The sequence below is a fragment of the Camponotus vicinus genome, unplaced genomic scaffold, assembly GCF_025532165.1.
Source record: "Camponotus vicinus isolate PSW18456_S1 unplaced genomic scaffold, iyCamVici1.0 SCAF_9, whole genome shotgun sequence".
Lineage (NCBI taxonomy): Eukaryota > Metazoa > Arthropoda > Insecta > Hymenoptera > Formicidae > Camponotus > Camponotus vicinus.
The window spans coordinates 14,257,332-14,275,570 of NW_028141981.1; the positions used below are offsets into that span (position 1 = coordinate 14,257,332).

Genomic DNA, 18,239 nt, shown 5'->3' on the forward strand with positions numbered 1-18,239 from the left:
CTCTCAGTTCGCGTACGGCCATCACGGTGATAGGACGTGTTTTCGGCGCGCGTCCGCCCGTGGGAAAGAGAAAGAGAGAGAGATTCGTCCCTTGATCTATCCCGCCGTGTCGCCTGCTCGTTCTCCCGTTTCAGCTTTGATTTGCCCGCGCGGATGTCAGATGATCGTCAGTCATGATCTCCACTGAAACGCGATACCTCCTGCCAGGCATTCTCTTATCATGCACCCTCGTGGTCACGGCGTACGCCAGGTCCTGGGGTAAGTTTATGAGAGAGATATATGACAGACACGTGTGGAATAGCGTTTGCTAAATTCGGTCATTCTTAATGACCGCCGGTGAGCGGCCGATTGTGCCGGAGGGTCGCGCACGGGGTCAGGCATCGCGACACATAGACACACCGGTGGCCGTCCGTGTCCGTGTGCCTGTCCATGTGCCGCGTAAGCGCGTGTTGGTGCACGAGCGCCGACTCCATTCACCCACGGCTGCCCGTCACGTACGCCACTCTTTGCGCTTGCAGTTTTTTTTCGCGCGCATCTCATCACGTACGAAAACTGAATGAAACGTCACGGCGAACGGCGTCTCACGGCGTCATCAAACGTCACCGATGGTCCGTCCGTCAAGATTTATCGCCCTCGCCCGCTCGCACACCTGAATTTATGTAACGAATGTCAGCTATCAAGGGTGACGATCGCGCGCGCGTACGCATCGCACACACGTATCACACGCATACTTCAATGGGAAATGAGAACAGGCGGGTCGCGGTATTCGCGAAATCCATTGGAGAAACGTGCACGTTCCCCGATGATGCCGGAGATCTTAAAAATTTGCATCTAGAGGCTATTATGTGGCGGTCACGTCTAAGGTCGCGCGGTGACAAAAATCGCAACATGCGTGCGTTCCGCGGTGCGTGCATAAGCGAAATTACATGACCTTATCGTTTGTGACGAAAAAAGTACGATACTATTGACACTTTGAGTCAGTTCCTGTTGATACCTCGAGTCAATTCCCTTACACAACGCATATAAAAAGAGATAGATAAAAAAGAGATAGATAGAGAAAGAGAGCGTATGTAATCAAGAAATCAATTGGGACGCTTAAAAATGCGCAGTCAGTAGTTGGTTTCCGTCTTGATTATTATGCATCTTAATCGAGGATATGTAATCGATGCACAATATGCAATCGAGATGTTGACGTTAATTACTACGCTTTGGGAAAGCCAGTAGTCAAAGATCAAAATATGATATGTAGAACGCGATAACGAATATATGTATAATCGGGGAAAGAACTGTTTCTCTATCGGCGCAATTTGTTGAATAATCTTAAAATTTTTTATAATATTGATTTACATTACACATGCAAATACTTATATTTGCCTGATGCAAATCAATACTAGAAATTCAAATTATTTATGCGACAGTTTGAATTATTCAGCAAAGAGTTATAAGTATAACACATAAACATCTCGTAACTTGAACGTATGACTGATTTAATTAGAAGTACCAAAAAAAAATCTACATCACAAAATGTGTATTTTAGTCACTATACAATTTCTAAATGTGCCGCATGCATAATATTATAATAGCAATATCAATATTACAAAACTATACATGTGTAAAAGTACATGAAAAGATTGTCGAAACCTTTGAAAGAACTTTGAAAAGAAATAAAAACTGAAATTCTTCGCATCGCAATGATCAAGCTTTTATTTATGATATTTTATTTTAATCGCCCTAGGCAAATATTTCAAAATAGATATGGAAAAGTTTCAGACAAAAATTGTTCGAAGGGAGCCATAAGATAGTATTATTGGTTTGACCTTGAATAATCATTTGATAGTCACGTGAAGATTACTTTCAATTTCTTAACCGGAACCTTTTATTTTTCATTACATATTGTAACTTATCTCGTAAAATACTCATTTTTCATTGATCTTATCTCAATATTTTTATGTACAAAATATAAGATAAGAGAAATCAATTGGTGTAAAGAAAACACATAATTGTTTTTTTTTTAAATGTGTAACTGTTAATTGCAAATATTTTTTTACGAAATATTTTATAGTTTATATAAAATTAAAAAATTATTTTAAGCCTCATAATTCGGAAAGTACTTAATGAAAAATAATTTAATTGTTTTGGAAATCTCTCGAAATAAATTACAAGAATATATATAATGAAAAATAGGGGATTCCATTTATGAAATTGAAAATAACTTTCACGTGACTATCAAATGATTATTCAAAGTCAAATCAATAACAGCATCTTATATCCCCTTTTGAACCAAATAACTTGTTTTTCCGTATCTTCATATTCTTTAAGATACTTGGGGCGAAACACCCTGCGAATCACGTGAACGATCGCATGAAAAATCGCAACGTGTGAATAAGATAGCGCGAACTCAATTTTCACAAATTTGTCTTCGCACCTTTCTTGCGTTTATTTTGTTCGAGAAGATAGTATTTCTTTTTTTCTTGCGTAAATATGTTGCTCACAAAAAAAGTATCGTTTTCAGTTAAAGTGTGCGTCGCGTAAACAGTTTTATATCGTAGAAGTTTTGAAAAGGTCGACTGATGGTTACTTATCACGACGATATTTAAATCATTATCTTGTGACGAAATTTTTTTTCGATTTTGTTGTAAACATAAAAAGATGTACTATATAATCTCTAAGTTTTGCTAATAATATTTTATCACAATTTTCAGTGCGTTATCATATTCCACTTAGCGGAACAAGTGATATAAAGATATAATTCAGATAATATATAAAGATATAATTCAGATAAGAATAATAGAAGATATTTTTATGCTGGAAAGAGATGCATTGGTGCAACTCTCTTAATAATATCACGTGTCATCTGATCGAATAAATAATACAGATGTTGAACAAATTGATTTGCATTAAGGCTTGACCGATTTTTATGATGTTCGTTACGCATAATACATAAAAAATCATCGTAAAAATATCTGTCTAATCATTACTTAATTTTAATTATATATATATGTATATTAATCTCACATAGAACGAAACTCATATATGACATTATTTATAAACTTAAAATATATTGAATTTTTTTGCAAAAAATTGCAAAAAATATACCTTTTTTTTATTTCAAGAAACATGAAAAAATAACACCTGCCTAATGTTAATAAAATGCAATATTGCACATAACATGTTTTGACGTCAGCTATTCAAACATACATTTTATCACAGTTGCGACTTGATAAATAAATTATTCAACACTGTGATAGATTGCTAGAACGTTTCACGATAACTGATCGCAATATGATCCTGCTATTTTCTTGTGTATCTGCTTGCGAGCAATCATGGTAAAAGAAAAAAGAATTAGATAACGCTGCTGTTAAAAAATGAATAAAATAAATCTAATTGGATAATCGATCGCATTGAATTATATTGACGCGATAATCTTGTATTCTGATATATACAAGCGGCATAATTAAAATATTTCCTCCATCAGAAATCCCCGCGATGCTCGCGCGTACGTCGATTCATCGCAATCACAGTATTTCTTGGATTATAGCTCACGCTCAAAGATCGGCAGACCGTAAATGTGCTTCGTAACGCAGAAAATATATTTTGACTAAGCAAAAATTTACAGCTAAGATACTTTATCGCACAGCGCGCTTACATAAATACAACAAAGTAATTTCACGCGTCGTTTATCTTACTCATTAATTCTAATTATTACTATCTAATCATTACTATCGATTGTAATTATGCATATTTTGTTCAGTTCAGTTTATCTCTTTTTATTTCATTAAGAATCTATTTGTAGAATTTTTCATTTTCTAGTCTACGAATATATTAACATACTCTAGTTAAAACAGTATGTATCCTCATATCCAGTATACAATACTAAATAAAAGCGAAAATATGTTAAAACTTAATTCTCTTCTGCAAGACATAAATTTCATTCCGTGTTATTAAACTGCCTGAAAATTTAATCATAAAGATTGAAAGAATACATCATATTAAAACATAATTTTAATTGTGAAAATAATGGAACATATCGATTTACAATAAATAGATCAAAGCGTAAATATCGCGGAAAACATCACGAATTCTCAAGTGACGCGACGTGCAACCGTAGCTCCTCTAGAGACGGCGCAAAAATTTCATTGCCAAGAATTAAAGATAGTTTGTCTTTTTGATAAATATCATTGATAATCTCGAGTGTTGCGAGCTAGCTATGTGATTTTGTAACGAATTATATTGTTTTCCAACTAATCGATAAAGAAACGATTTTATAGATTAGGGTACGATCTTCCTCTGCACGTATTCGTGAAAGCTTAAAACTGTGTAATACTAAAAAAATTATAATTATTTTCTTTTTAATTTATAAAAATTTAATTATCGTACAATTATTTATTAACACAGAATATTTCGCGTTACACTAAATATTTTCAGATAGCATTACTAATTTTTTGGTATTTAAAACGGTCAACTAAAACCAGATTCTAAATTGTTCTTTAACGGTTCTCTGACCATTCTCTTCTTTTTGCAGACTTGGCCGTGGTGATCGGCAGCGAAATCGACTTTTTCGCGCGGAACGGTACGCTCACGGGTCAAGCTAACATCGCAGAAGCCGTCGCCCTGGCCGGAGTAACATATGACGATACTACTCGAACGATGTATTTGTCCGACATACAAAACAACGTGTCCATATTTAGTAACGACCTCACGCAGAAGAATTTCAGTTCTACTCCCTTGCTCAAGAGTAAGTATAGAGAGATAACGTGTAAATTGATTCGCAAATATTTTAGAAATTATAAACATTGATTAATCTTCTCTCTTTACCGATAAATTACAAAAAAAAGATTCAAAATTGGAATACAGATAAAACAGAAATAAAAATAAGAGATAGAAGAAAATATACATAAAATTATGATATCAAAGAAAAATACGAACATTCGAATGCGATTCTTATATCTAAATGAATGCCAATGAAGGACTTTTGCTTGATAAGCAATGATCTTATAGAATGCATGAGAAACAAACAAAACTCCCTTGTAACGGATTTCATAAAGATAATTCAACTATAAATCGGTTTTGTTGATGAATTATCACTGACATACTTAGCTCGTAGGTCGAAAAAATTCTTCGCGTGATTTTCTTCACACATTATTATCAACAATTGTTTACGCAAATATCGCAATTCCTTGGACATATTTCCTCATTGTCGAAAAGAACATAATCTTTTTTTAAAATGTTATTGCGAAAATACAAATTGTAGATATACTGCAATAAAAATTTTTTATGCATATTTTTTTCTTTGGAAATCTCTCGCGAAAAATGAAATCGAGATAAACATTTACCATGAAATGTATTACGACATAACATAAATTGTGTATAAATAAATTGCGAATATAGAAGAGAATAAAATGCACATCATGGGGATGGTTTTCGACCTTTCGACGCGCACTTTATTCTGGAGCGACAATGGGAAGGAGATCATTGTGAAGATGCACGTGCCGTTAGACGGCAAACCGAGTAATCCTGTCATTTTGCACAATTTTACTTCGGACAGACCAAGTAGCATCGCTCTCGACGTGTGTAATAGGTGCGTAATTTATGATTATTTATACTTTATGGAGATTTCTTTTCTCATTGCATTTGTACAATCTAAAAATGCTAAATTAAAAGCATTAAAACCCTGGTAGAAATTTTCGAGCGCTTGTATGACACTGGCTAGCATGCTGCCACTTAAGGAGCTGGTATGACACGCTGGTAAACGCCATCCGCGAATCGTCATGTTTTGCTCGTTGACACCACAACTTTGAAATGGATTTTGTGTGGTGTTGACATGGCATTAGCATGGCCCCAGTAAGGTATTATTATGGTGCAGTTATGGAATTACCGGTATATATGCGTAACACTGCTCTACAAAAACTACTGAACTATTTGACTATTGATGAAAAATTTCTCACACCAAGTCGTCTAAAAATATTGCTAAAACTGAACATATTTTGTTAAAGACATCTTTTAATGATATCGTTAAATCGAAACGAAAAAAAAATACGACTAAAAACGCAGAGCATTCTGCGCAGCACATGTATGTGAATCTCTGATTGTGTGCCGTATGAGTACGTTTTTTTTTCTGATACTACTGTTCGTAAAAAGAAAAAAATATATTTTAGATTTGTATGTGTGTGTGTATATGTGTGTTAGTAAAGGCCTTTATGTACATTTCATAATAAAAAATTTAATACTAGTTCTGTTAAGTCTGATAGCGCAAGCGAAGAAACGAACACGTGCCTACATACTATTGTGTCTTTTTATGTTATCTTTTTCAACAAAGCGAAAAGATGTATTTACAGATATCTTTTCGTTTCATCGAAAAAATAACTTAAAAAGGACATCTTTTTGTTACCTTTTAGTATAATATGCTGCGTGGGTTATTAAACTCTACTGATTTTCATATCAATAGTTGAAATGATTTTCATTTCAATAGTTTGTAACAATGTAAATCTCAACGGCACCTGATGTGGCGCAAGTATAGACCGCATCAGAAGCTCAGTCAAATTCAGATTTACACTCGTTTAATTTTATAGTAATCTTACGCCAGGCGTAGAGCATGGCCCGGATGTGGATCTTTTCAGTTTTTGAAAATAAGGTTGTAACGTGGCAAACTTACATGGCATTGACAAGTGTTATGGCAATTTCTACCAGGGAATAAAAATCATAAATTATAATTAAAACATTTCTATAATATACGTCATTGATTTTCTATTAATTTTGCCATATTTGGAATCTCATGTCTGATTTTTTAAAGTCAATTTAATAATATATCACATAAACATATCACAAATAAAGCAATAAAAGAAACGAAAAGAAGCAAAGTGCATATAAAAGGATATCATATAGATAGCTTTCGTAGCAATTCCCAGTAAATTCATTGTGCATTGTCAGCGAATGCTGAAGTTAAAAAAAATAAAAACACAGCTGAAAATGAGCCTAAAAAGGCGTAAGATGAGATATCATTCGAATATTTCGATTACTTACTATTTTGCATTATGAATGCAATTTTTTGTGTAAGAAGATATTTCCTCTAAGTTTTAATGTTTTATATATCATACATAAAAATATATAAAAAAAGAAAACGTTTCTAAACAAATATTTCTAAAAAATAATTGCAATAGTAAAAATTTTGTTTAGAAATAATTTTTCAAAAGTGCAAATTTTTTAGATATTCTCAAGAATGCGTGCACACACGCATGTGTATGTTGAAATAGATAAATTAATTTATAAATTATTAATATACATACATACATATATTCGAAATATATATTTGCTGTGCCCTTTGCTTCAAATCGTTCCAACACCGAGCTTATCTCGAAAAAAAAAATAAAAGATCGATAATAATCGCAAGTCCGATGATTTTCTCTAGGCGCATATACTGGACGAATAGTAATAGAACGAATCCCAGTATCGAGTATTCTAATCTCGACGGGAGCAATCGGACAATCATCTTCAAGGGACCTCACGTGTTATACGAGCCTCTGGCGGTGGCAATCGACCACGCGGAGCGGAAGTTATATTGGATCGATGACGTTGAAGGAATTCGTTTCAAAATCGAGCGCAGCAACTTGGACGGCAGCGAGCGGGAAGTGCTGGTCAACAACAAGCATCAGCAACCGGCTTATTTGGCGGTGGACAGCGAGTCAATATACTGGTCCGATTGGGTGCACAGGGCGATCTGGACCATGCCGAAAAATATCAAAGCCGGTGATTATCCGACCAAGTTTAAATCGTACGATTCAAGGTATAATGCCGATCCGATCGGTATCGTTACGCGCGACAACGTCGGCAAGATCGATTGCGCGACTATTGCATCGATGATGGAGAAGAAGAGGGCGAATTTGTCAAGACCTGTTCCACAACCGTTAAACGAGACATTCAATAATTTAACTACCAGCACGGAGGAATCGGATTTGACCACCGAGAGCTCCAGATACTGCCTAAACGATGGCCATTTGAATAAAACAGACAAAACGTGCCATTGCAAACCAGGGTAAGTGACAGTAGCAAGTAGATTTAATACAGCATTAAGTTATTAGAATAAATATGTTATCATATATAAATTAAAGATGTACTTTTTATATTATAATAAACTTTTATATTAAAATAAAGGTAGAAACCCTATAGCATATACTTTAAGATTGATTAAAACAATTAGATATTTCCACAGTAGTATTGTTGCTAACAATTCGAAAAATCGCATAATCCTTGCAGATTCATTGGACCCTTTTGTGAAATTTCGATTTGCTACAATTACTGCCTTCGTGGTAAATGCATTATAAATCATCGCGGACGTCCTGAGTGCGAATGTACAGACACGTTTAGCGGCACCCGATGCGAGAAGGATGTTTGCGACGATTACTGCCTATTTGATGGCAAGTGCTCCGTCCAAAATGGAAGGCCGTTCTGTAGCTGTAAATATTCCAAAGGATCTCGATGCGAAAAGCCGAATAACATCGCGGAGACATGCGCAATCTATTGCACGAGCAATCGCAACGAATCTAACGTGATGTGCAGGTATAGAAATGTTTCGTTAAAAAACAAAATTTCGTATATTATAATCAATTGATAATTGTTAATTCCATGCGTGATATTTTCGATATTTAATAATATTTAATATTATATTTTCGATATTTAATAATATTTAATATAAAATTATCCAACTAAATAAAAATAATTCGCGAAACAGAATATTTATACACAATTATACACAAAAATTTTATACACAATTATATCTTAAAAATAACAAGAAAATATTAAGAAATTTTTACTAAGAAATTATATTATTGCTCACAAAAATTGTGAGTACATATATAATTAAAAAAAAAAAAAAAAAAAAAAAAATATATATATATATATATATATATATATATATATATATACAGGGTGAGTTTTATTGCTTGTGTCAATCTTTTTATCATGCGGGAGATTACCGACTGCATAATAAATTAATCGATACATAAATGTCAATTATTTGGATCGACCGTATCGAAGACCCGAATATAATGTGTACAATTAAAGCAAATTAAAAGCTGAAATTATGTAGTATGAATTTATTACTATTATTATTATTAAAGCTACCTATTTAGTATTATTATTATTATTATTATACACATTATACTCGGATCTTCGATACGATCGATCCAAATAATTGACATTTATGTACCGATCAATTTATTATGCAGTCGGTAATCTCCCGCATGATAAAAAGATTGACACAAGCAATAAAACTCACACTGTATATATATATATATATATGTAATATGTGCAAATATCAATGTTATCTTGTATAAACAGGTGTATGGACTCGAATCAAACGGCCGAGAGAATTACGTTTAACGACGATTTCCAAAGCAGCACTTTGCTACCGATATTTGCAGCCCTTACTACTATACTTCTTATAGTGATCGCCGGACTCGGTTACTATGTGAATAAATTACAAAGACGACCGCGTATTAAAAGGCATTATGTGGTCAGCAAAGGCGTGATGCCGCTCACATCTCGACCAGAAATACCGGATAATCAGTGTGAAATTACTATCGAAAATTGCTGCAATATGAATATCTGCGAAACTGTGAGTGAAATGTCATCTAAATAACGCCATTCAAAGACGATAACAGATTGTCGTGTCAACTTCGCTGACACTAAAGAAACTTAAGCCGAATCTCGCATCATTTTCACACATCGCGCACGAACTTTGCCTTGAACACAAAACCATCTCTTCACAATCACATCTCTCATACTCTTATAATCATATATATATACAATGATTTACTGAAAGAAATTTTTTGCTCCAATTGCAAAACATGCGATCGCATGATTTAAATCATATATTAACTCCGGATTTAAATAATTAAATATTTATTATTATTGCTTTCACTTGAAGTTATTCACTTGAAATCTTTTATATTTTTAGTATTCGTAGAAGACATTAAAATTAATTTATATGTATAAATGTTTTATTTTTAAAGAAAAAAAGAAACGCAGTATTGGCATTTATGTCATTAAAAGAGCGTTTTTTAAATGATTGTTCTCGATTACAGAGTATTGCATTAGTATTATATTGTAATTAATATGTTTTAATTATTTATTAGTTATTTAAACAATTTCTTTCAATATTTTATATGAAAAGTATAGTTAATTTAAAAAATAAATAGCACCAGAAATTATTCTTTTAAACATAAATCTTTCATTAGACTATTGTTTTTGTATTTGATTTTATATAATCATTTTTTAATCAATTTTATCAGTTTTATGCATTTTTTCGCGCCAATCGCAAGTATTTTTACATCGTAAATATGTGACTGCCAGCATCTTGCATATAATTAGAGAGAATATCAAATTGTTTTTATAGTTTCACTCTATCATTTTATTCAATTTTATAAATATATTTACATACAGATATCTCTAAATTTATATTTCCTGGGAAAAGTCAGTATTAATCATTCTGTTATCTAAATAAAAAGAGGGCCAAAGTTAGGCCATCTTATCTTCGACAGTTTTATAAATAAGTTTTATAGTAAGCGTTATAAATATGTTCACGCACAGATTTCAATTGCGTGTGCAATGTCAACAATCGAATTAAAATTGATCTGATTAATCTGTTTGTTTATTACATTTTCTTTTAGCAGTTAATTAAATGAGATCCGTGACGATTTATTATATGCGATAATGTCAACTACATTTTTGTTTTTGCGTATAAATCAAAGGCCCGATACATATATTTGTTAATGAAAGACAAACTAGACGATTATTAAGAATAAGACTTCCTACAAAGACAGCTGTAGTGCTCTGAGAATAAATATGTTTTATATTATAAATATTTTTATGATTTGACAATTCGAATTTGGCAAGAAAGCATTTCAACATTGGAATATTTTTAAATTCGTTTAATTTCAGATAGAAGCGCAACAATTATTTCGTCAATTTTACAAAACAAAAAATCCGACAGTTATAAAATAGATAATAGAACAATTTCGTTCTCTTTTGCAGCCGTGTTTTGAACCGAAATTACGAACCGGGGTGCCAAGAAGCAATAGTACCAAAAAAGAAGAGAAGAATTCCTTGTTGGATAATATGGAGAATAATTCGTGCTAGCACAGACTACTCATCTCGTCTCGTCGTATGAAATGGCGAAAATTCTACACGAACTCTGCGCCGCGCCGGAGATATCGTATTCTCGGGGTTGTTCCATGTCTGTACATATTGCGGCGGTGAATTTTAGTATTGTTGTTAAGTTTGGAAACATCCGTGTTTACGGGATACGCGCTATGTTAGCAATTGATTTTGCTTTATCTTGAAAAATGAAGCCAAAGGTCTTTTTAGAAAGTCCTATTTCTTAGTACGTCATATATGCTAGGGCTGTGTTTTAGAATCATTTTCTCGCTTAATAGTCATTAAATTCATTATTGATCTTGTTAGATGCTTATTCTAGGAGATACAAAACGCGAACTAGTTTTACGTTTTACCAAATCTGCCAAACGCAAACGCTCGTGACTGCACACAAGCAACACCGAATTTTCAGATAAAGAAGCGAAATATATATTTATGGAGATATCCATAATAACAAATTTAATAATAATATTAGATACAATTTCTCCATTATTAAAATCTATATAACATATATAATCGAATAATTTTTTAAAACAGTGTTAAAACAAATGATTTTAAGTAATAAATTTTAAATGATGAGATTTATGAGTGACAAAATATATATGTATATAGATTTTTAACAAAAACTTGCAGAGAGTTCTCATAAAATTATAACTCGCTTAAAAAACAAAAGACATACTTGTGTCTTATTCGAGCAAACAAAAGACAACGCGCAATATCTAAGAATCTTTTTCCAAATTACGTTCCAAAACATAAGTAACCGAGGAAATTTTATTTGGCAGTTCCGAAATTCTTTTAAGCCTTTCCGATCGGTTCGAATCGGCCATCGAGTAAAATTTTCTTCTTATACGTTTTGGAATGTAACCCTATAATATGTCAGTACCTGCCAAACAATATATTCAAGCTCTCTAATATGAAAAGATTCCTAAAGTACTTTTTTTATATATTTTCACATTTTATTTTATTCATTTTACTTATACTTCCAATATCGAGCTGAAACAAATTGAAGAGAAAAAATGAAAAAGTATAGTTATCGCAGTCACGGGGTGCGCAAAAGTTGCCTTAAGCGGTAATTCTAATCGTTGCTCAAAGTACTATTGAGTACATTCCTGAAGAAAATTTAGATCGCGATGTGGCGTCACAAATATAAGTAGTTGTCATTTTCTGACTGAACCATTCGTCATCGGGCTTTAGACGCAAGTACGTTTATGTAACGGAATTATATCATTGATTTAATCATTACATCAGGATGACATAATTCCCTCGTCATTCTTAGTCTTGGCGCACATTCATGATAATACGATCGCGCTTCTAGTTTTCAATTAACGAATTCTCATTTCGTTCATACTTTCGTAACCATGTTCTACCTTTTTTCTTCATACAGTGAGTGCAATAGATAGATATAACTCGAGTTGAATCGTGCTTTGGAACGCATCGAAATATCTTCAATGTGAATCCATACCATGATATTAATAGTTTTAATCTAACTCGAGGGTCGTTATCACTACATTCATGATAGTGTAAATTTATATCGCATGTCTCAAGGCAACTAAGTACATAATATATGTATACAAATACTACAATATGAGATATATACTATAGATAAAATGGGAAAACAGAGTTATATACAATGGATACGAATGATCCTCACTGTTAAATACCGAAATATTTCCCAGTGATATATTACACTGCAAATCTATGCATATTATGCAAGAAGTTTCCAATGTATTTATATAATAAAACCAATAATGCCCGCGCGTAATTTCGGTTCATCTATTTGTGAGGATCAAAGTTTTTATCGTTCAGAATATCGTTTAAAAATAAATTTGTAGCGTTTATTACAGAACAATACTCCATTTACTTAATTTGGAAATATTTTGTTCTTTGTACATCGATATGCAACGCGAAGCCAAGTCTTCTTCTTTTATCTTCCAATTTTTTATTCCATCCAAAAAAAGCTCATGAAAGATTCTTCAATTTTTATCGCATTCGATTATAATAGGGCGCATATAAAAACACATGTGAGGTAAATAGTGAGAGTACTTGAACGAGTACTTGAACATTAAAAACGATTTTATTTTTGTTATTCTTATATGTAAAGAAAATGATTCTAAGTTTTATTTTTAAAGTGTCTATATCCGAGGAAATCGATCATAACGCAATTAAAGTTACTTAAAGCGTATAATTTTTGCGCACACCAAAGTTGTCTTTTTTTTTAAGAATACTAATATCAAGAATATTATTGATTGTCGCCAAGAATTGTCATCAAGTTGATTTTATTCATTATATAATTAAGACATAGGAAAGCATTATATGTAGAAAAAAAATTTACTGTTTAATTTTAATCACGTCTTAAAACAACAAACCGATGTGTTGTTTATTAATTGTTTGTTTATAGAAGTTATGTTATTCTTTATACGGAATAATGTTCCTGTCGTCGTGATAACACAAATTATTTGCAATATACATGACGATACTTTCTGTTCCTGTATACGATATGTGCTATTTAAATTGACATTTTTGCTTTTTAAATCTAATATATAATTTTGTACGAAAGATTTGCGACACATTTGCCCGACTATTATTAATATAAATATATACATATTTAAATATAAAAATATATATATGTATATATATCTGAGAGTTATGCGACACGTACCGATTTTACGTTTGGAAGATAGCCCTCTCCCGCACACTCATCCCCAGAGATGGGATAGTGGATTTATGGTGAAAGGGTTATATTCCTGAAAAAAATGAAACCATAATGATGTACAATATGTAATACGTTTCTATTCTTATTTGTATGATATTGTAAATCAGGATTATAAACTTTGCTCACATCTACTAATTTTTTTAATTTGTAGAATCTTTTTTACATGGAAATTCGAGAATTTACTGTGTTTATCTGAAAATGTATGTACTTAAATTTTAAATACATTGAATTGTACTTAAAAAGCAAATAATCCGATGCCTCAAAATTATAAATATAATTTTAAAAACATTACATACTTTACATCTCTTTACAATGGTTATGACACTGGTTGCTATTGTATACAGATAATAATGGAAATAAAATGGAAATAAATTATCTCTTATTACTTATATTCTTAATTTATTAATATCAATCTTACTATTAGGATAAGTAAATTTCAGTTGTAATTTCGAGAAAATACGTTATTTATTAGAATAATTATTAGACTATGCGCGCGCGCGGATATTTTTTCCAGATAAAAGTACTGTATTCAATTTTTTTATCTGCTAATTCATAAAGGCATCTGCTAATTCACAAGAAAAACAAGTTGGAAATAGCATCTTTCAGTATTCGAGAAATCGACAAAAGAATATACTTTGACAAGAAATAAATCAAACCAATTTTGCTGCAAATTCTAATAATTTCAATATTTTTAGATTATACTTTTAAATTATATACTTTCAGTTTAATATATTTCTTGTCGAAATATATTCTTTTAATAATTGTTACAATTTTTCAAGACTAAAAGAGAAGGATGCGAAAACTATGGAGATTCGTATTTATGAGAACTGAATAGATAGATAACTAGAGAAAAAGAAAAATATATATACATATCTTATCCCACATTATTTGATCAAGATACGATATCATTTTAGCAAGATTATTTCGTTGGATTGCAGCAAATTTATCATAATTTCTTTCCACTTCTGTACAATTTATTCATATAAAATATATATACATATAAATAAGTAAATTGGTTAATATCAGACTCTATATTATACAATAACCAAATAAAACATATGTATATTTTACAAGAGTCACCGAATTTATTACAATGTTTTGGATGTTTAGAATCAATCGGTATAATTGCGATAAACACAATGAAAATAATGTTGCAATGTTTTCCAATGACGAAATTGCTATTTATTGTGTAAAAACATAAAAAATGACATCTAATTATTATTATTGACATTTAATCATTCGAAAATATTGAAAATATCTTCCCGTATTGTCGCAATTACTCCAATTGTTCTTATTAATCTTATATTCGTTCATGTCACGCATTTTCTCAATTATGTATATTTAATATCTTCAACAGTTCACAGACATACATAACATTGTCGCGAAAATGCAAAATTGTAGACGCATAAATCGTACAAAATATCTTCCCTGGCAGTCATGAGAGTCGCATTATTATATTGTACACTGTGGAATTTATTACAAAATACAAAATATAAGATTCGAATTCGCGAATAAACGCACGATACTTCATATCGCGAATAAGCAGTGTGCCAAATGGGATTCATCGTAACAAAATTTAATATCAAAATTACTAGATTTAATAGGATTAAATTGGGAAAAATTAAGAAAGTCGAATGTTTCATTTCTTTAAAAATTTCTTTAAAAAATGTGTAGACGCATATGTGAAATAATGCATACTAAATATTGATGCTACCATCGTAATTAATTCTAACAGCTTAATTTCACCTAAACTTAATATATTATCTATCACATATTACATATTTATTTTGTGGATTTTCTCTTTTCATCACTTTCGAAACCAGAATCTAGATCATCACTTTGACACTTTTTCAATGTACAACCTTTGGAATTTTGTCTGCAAAACCCTCGTTCTACCAACAATTTTTTAATGCTATCTATTAAATGCTCAAAAAAATTCGGGTAACCGTCGTAACCAGGAAACACATTGACATCTATTATCGCATACTTTCCAGTATGATTTTCGATTACAACATCTATTCCAACTAGGACAAGCCGGAATATTTCTTGAATATTTTTCACAATCTTTTCGAATATTTGATAATTTGGCTTTACAGTTAAAGGAATGTCATCTTCAGACAATATAGACCACTTAGATCTACTCCCACTTTTCGATATATCGTGCGAATCAAAAAATATTGTACTTAACGAATTACAGTCTTCTTGATAAAAGTTTTTGAAGCTAGGACGCTCAACCACGTGGAAACGATCGCCCACAACGAATAATTTATATAAAATGGCGTTATGATTGATAAAGTTCTGAGCAACGCAAGGTAATTGACAGTCTTTCAAATCCTTTTCGTTAAAGATGATCATCATCTAAAATTAGATACTAAGTAATTTTCTCAAATTATAGTTTTCTCATTTTATCTTACACAGGATACATACCTTGTGCGCGTCGCTCGAACCGTACGCAATAAGCGGCTTACAAACAAATGGATATTTAATACCGCGCTTTTTTAACATCGATGCTATTTCGTGAACATTGTTGCTTTTGATTTCTACAAAGTTAGGAGTAAATATATCTGAAAAAGAATAAATTAATGATAAAAATATATGGCTCAATTATTTTGTAATCAATGTTATGCGATAGATAATAAGTTTTTTAACCTTTAAACTGAATGCCTTCTTGTATAAATTCATAAGATTCATATCGATTGCGTAAGTTTCTAATATTGTCCAGAGGGTCGATCACAATCAAATCTGGATGTTTAGCAATATACTCTTGCAGCCGTGAAACAATATCTTCAGCCTGTAAAAAATGCATTATAGAATCAGTGATGCTATAAACATGATGATGAATATTTTCATACATTTTTATCACCACTTTCCGCATGCGATTGTGTGTCTGTTAGTTTGTGTAGAAAAACATGTAATGGTCCCTGCTTTTCAAGGCTTAAACTCACATCGATCTGAAACAAAGGTGAACAGATTTATCGATACTACAAATACTTTTTGGCTCCTGTAGATTCGCTTGCAGAAATAATGCAATCTTTGGAATATTAGAAAAAGAAAAAAATATATTCTGCTCTTTGCAATCTCAGAGAACAAAAGATATAATGTTGCAGATGTTAAAAATGCAAATGCGTTAAAATTTTCTCTAATTATAATAAAAACTCAAATTGTTCTTACGCATATGAACATATCCTTATATTGCACTCTATATTTTCAGATCACAATAGAAACTAGTATTACTACCCAGACATAACCTATATCATACGCAACATATTCCTCCCGATTTCTTCCGAATAAAATTCGACACGTCAGAAGGGAAAGTGCCGATCGCTTACCATCTTCAGTTGAAACCCCTCGGACTCGCATACATCCTCGAAATCGTTCCAATTGAATTTCTGACGTTTTTTCTCGGGCACCCAGTAACCGATGACATACTTGTCGCACATTTTGCCCCGTCTTCGTTAATCGCGGGCAGATCGGGTCCGTCCGATCGCGACTCGCGTCACTCGTTCGATGCGAAGAAAATCGGCGATCTCTCCACCTCCCTCGTGGCACTATTTAAACGATCCACGGTAAATCGATCTCATATTCGCGCAGCGTGGAACACGGTTAGGTTTCGCCGCGTTCGAAAACGCCGTGTTTCGCGCGAAACCGTCGATCGCACGTCCTCCGATTCCCCTTCGAGAGTCGACTGTCGAGAGGCGGCTGCCTCCTCCGGGTGGATTCCTCGGAGCTGTCGAATTAGCTTCAACTAGCCTCGTCCTCTCGCTCACCTCTCGTCGCTCGTTTCGCACGTTACTAATTCTATTGTTTACTTTGCAGAGCGCACACGTTGAACATGCCGCCGGAAGTGTACTCTTTATCGGCCGTGCGCGTGATTGGAAAGTAAATACGCGCCGGTAAATACTTGGAACTGATTCGTTCTTTGAACGAGAGATTAGAGTTCGAGAGTTCTGACGATGATTAATTGACGATGACTAATTCAGTATTAATCGCATTAAAAATCGGAAGATAAGGAATTTTATTGTGGAAACCTTTGCGGGAGCAAACTGTGTATCATTTATGTGCGATATGTACAAAAATACATTATACTCTTTCGTAAGGAATATATTCTTGTACATTAAAAATTACTAAACTACTAAATTTTTATTTACATTAATTAATTTTAATATAAATATTAATGTAATATAAATTGTAATATAATTATTAATATAATTATTTAATATAATTATTTAATACAATAATTTTAATATAAATATTAATTTAATATAAATTTTAATATTATTATTAATATAATTATTTCATATAATTATTTAATACAATAATTTGAATATAAAAATTAATTTTTAATAACTTAACACTCGTATCATAAAAAAGTACAATA

General features: G+C 32.2%; 2 protein-coding genes across 2 annotated transcripts; one reads left to right on the plus strand and one right to left on the minus strand.

Annotated features, from left to right (window-relative positions):
* On the plus strand, nt 1-14,252 carry Cue (Low-density lipoprotein receptor repeat domain-containing protein cueball). Its single transcript, XM_083107736.1, has 7 exons — nt 1-258; nt 4,523-4,735; nt 5,389-5,578; nt 7,406-8,029; nt 8,251-8,553; nt 9,334-9,610; nt 11,029-14,252. The coding sequence occupies exons 1-7, from the start codon at nt 174-176 to the stop codon at nt 11,131-11,133; spliced, it is 1,797 nt and encodes a 598-aa protein (XP_082963862.1). The 5' UTR covers nt 1-173; the 3' UTR covers nt 11,134-14,252.
* Nucleotides 13,666-17,759, minus strand: LOC145976567 (inositol-tetrakisphosphate 1-kinase). Its single transcript, XM_083107762.1, has 5 exons — nt 17,191-17,759; nt 16,714-16,812; nt 16,511-16,652; nt 16,289-16,425; nt 13,666-16,219 (listed from the first exon to the last, which is right to left on the minus strand). Exons 1-5 carry the CDS (start codon nt 17,299-17,301, stop codon nt 15,644-15,646), a joined length of 1,065 nt encoding a protein of 354 aa, XP_082963888.1. The 5' UTR covers nt 17,302-17,759; the 3' UTR covers nt 13,666-15,643.
* Nucleotides 17,760-18,239: the final 480 nt, after the last annotated feature.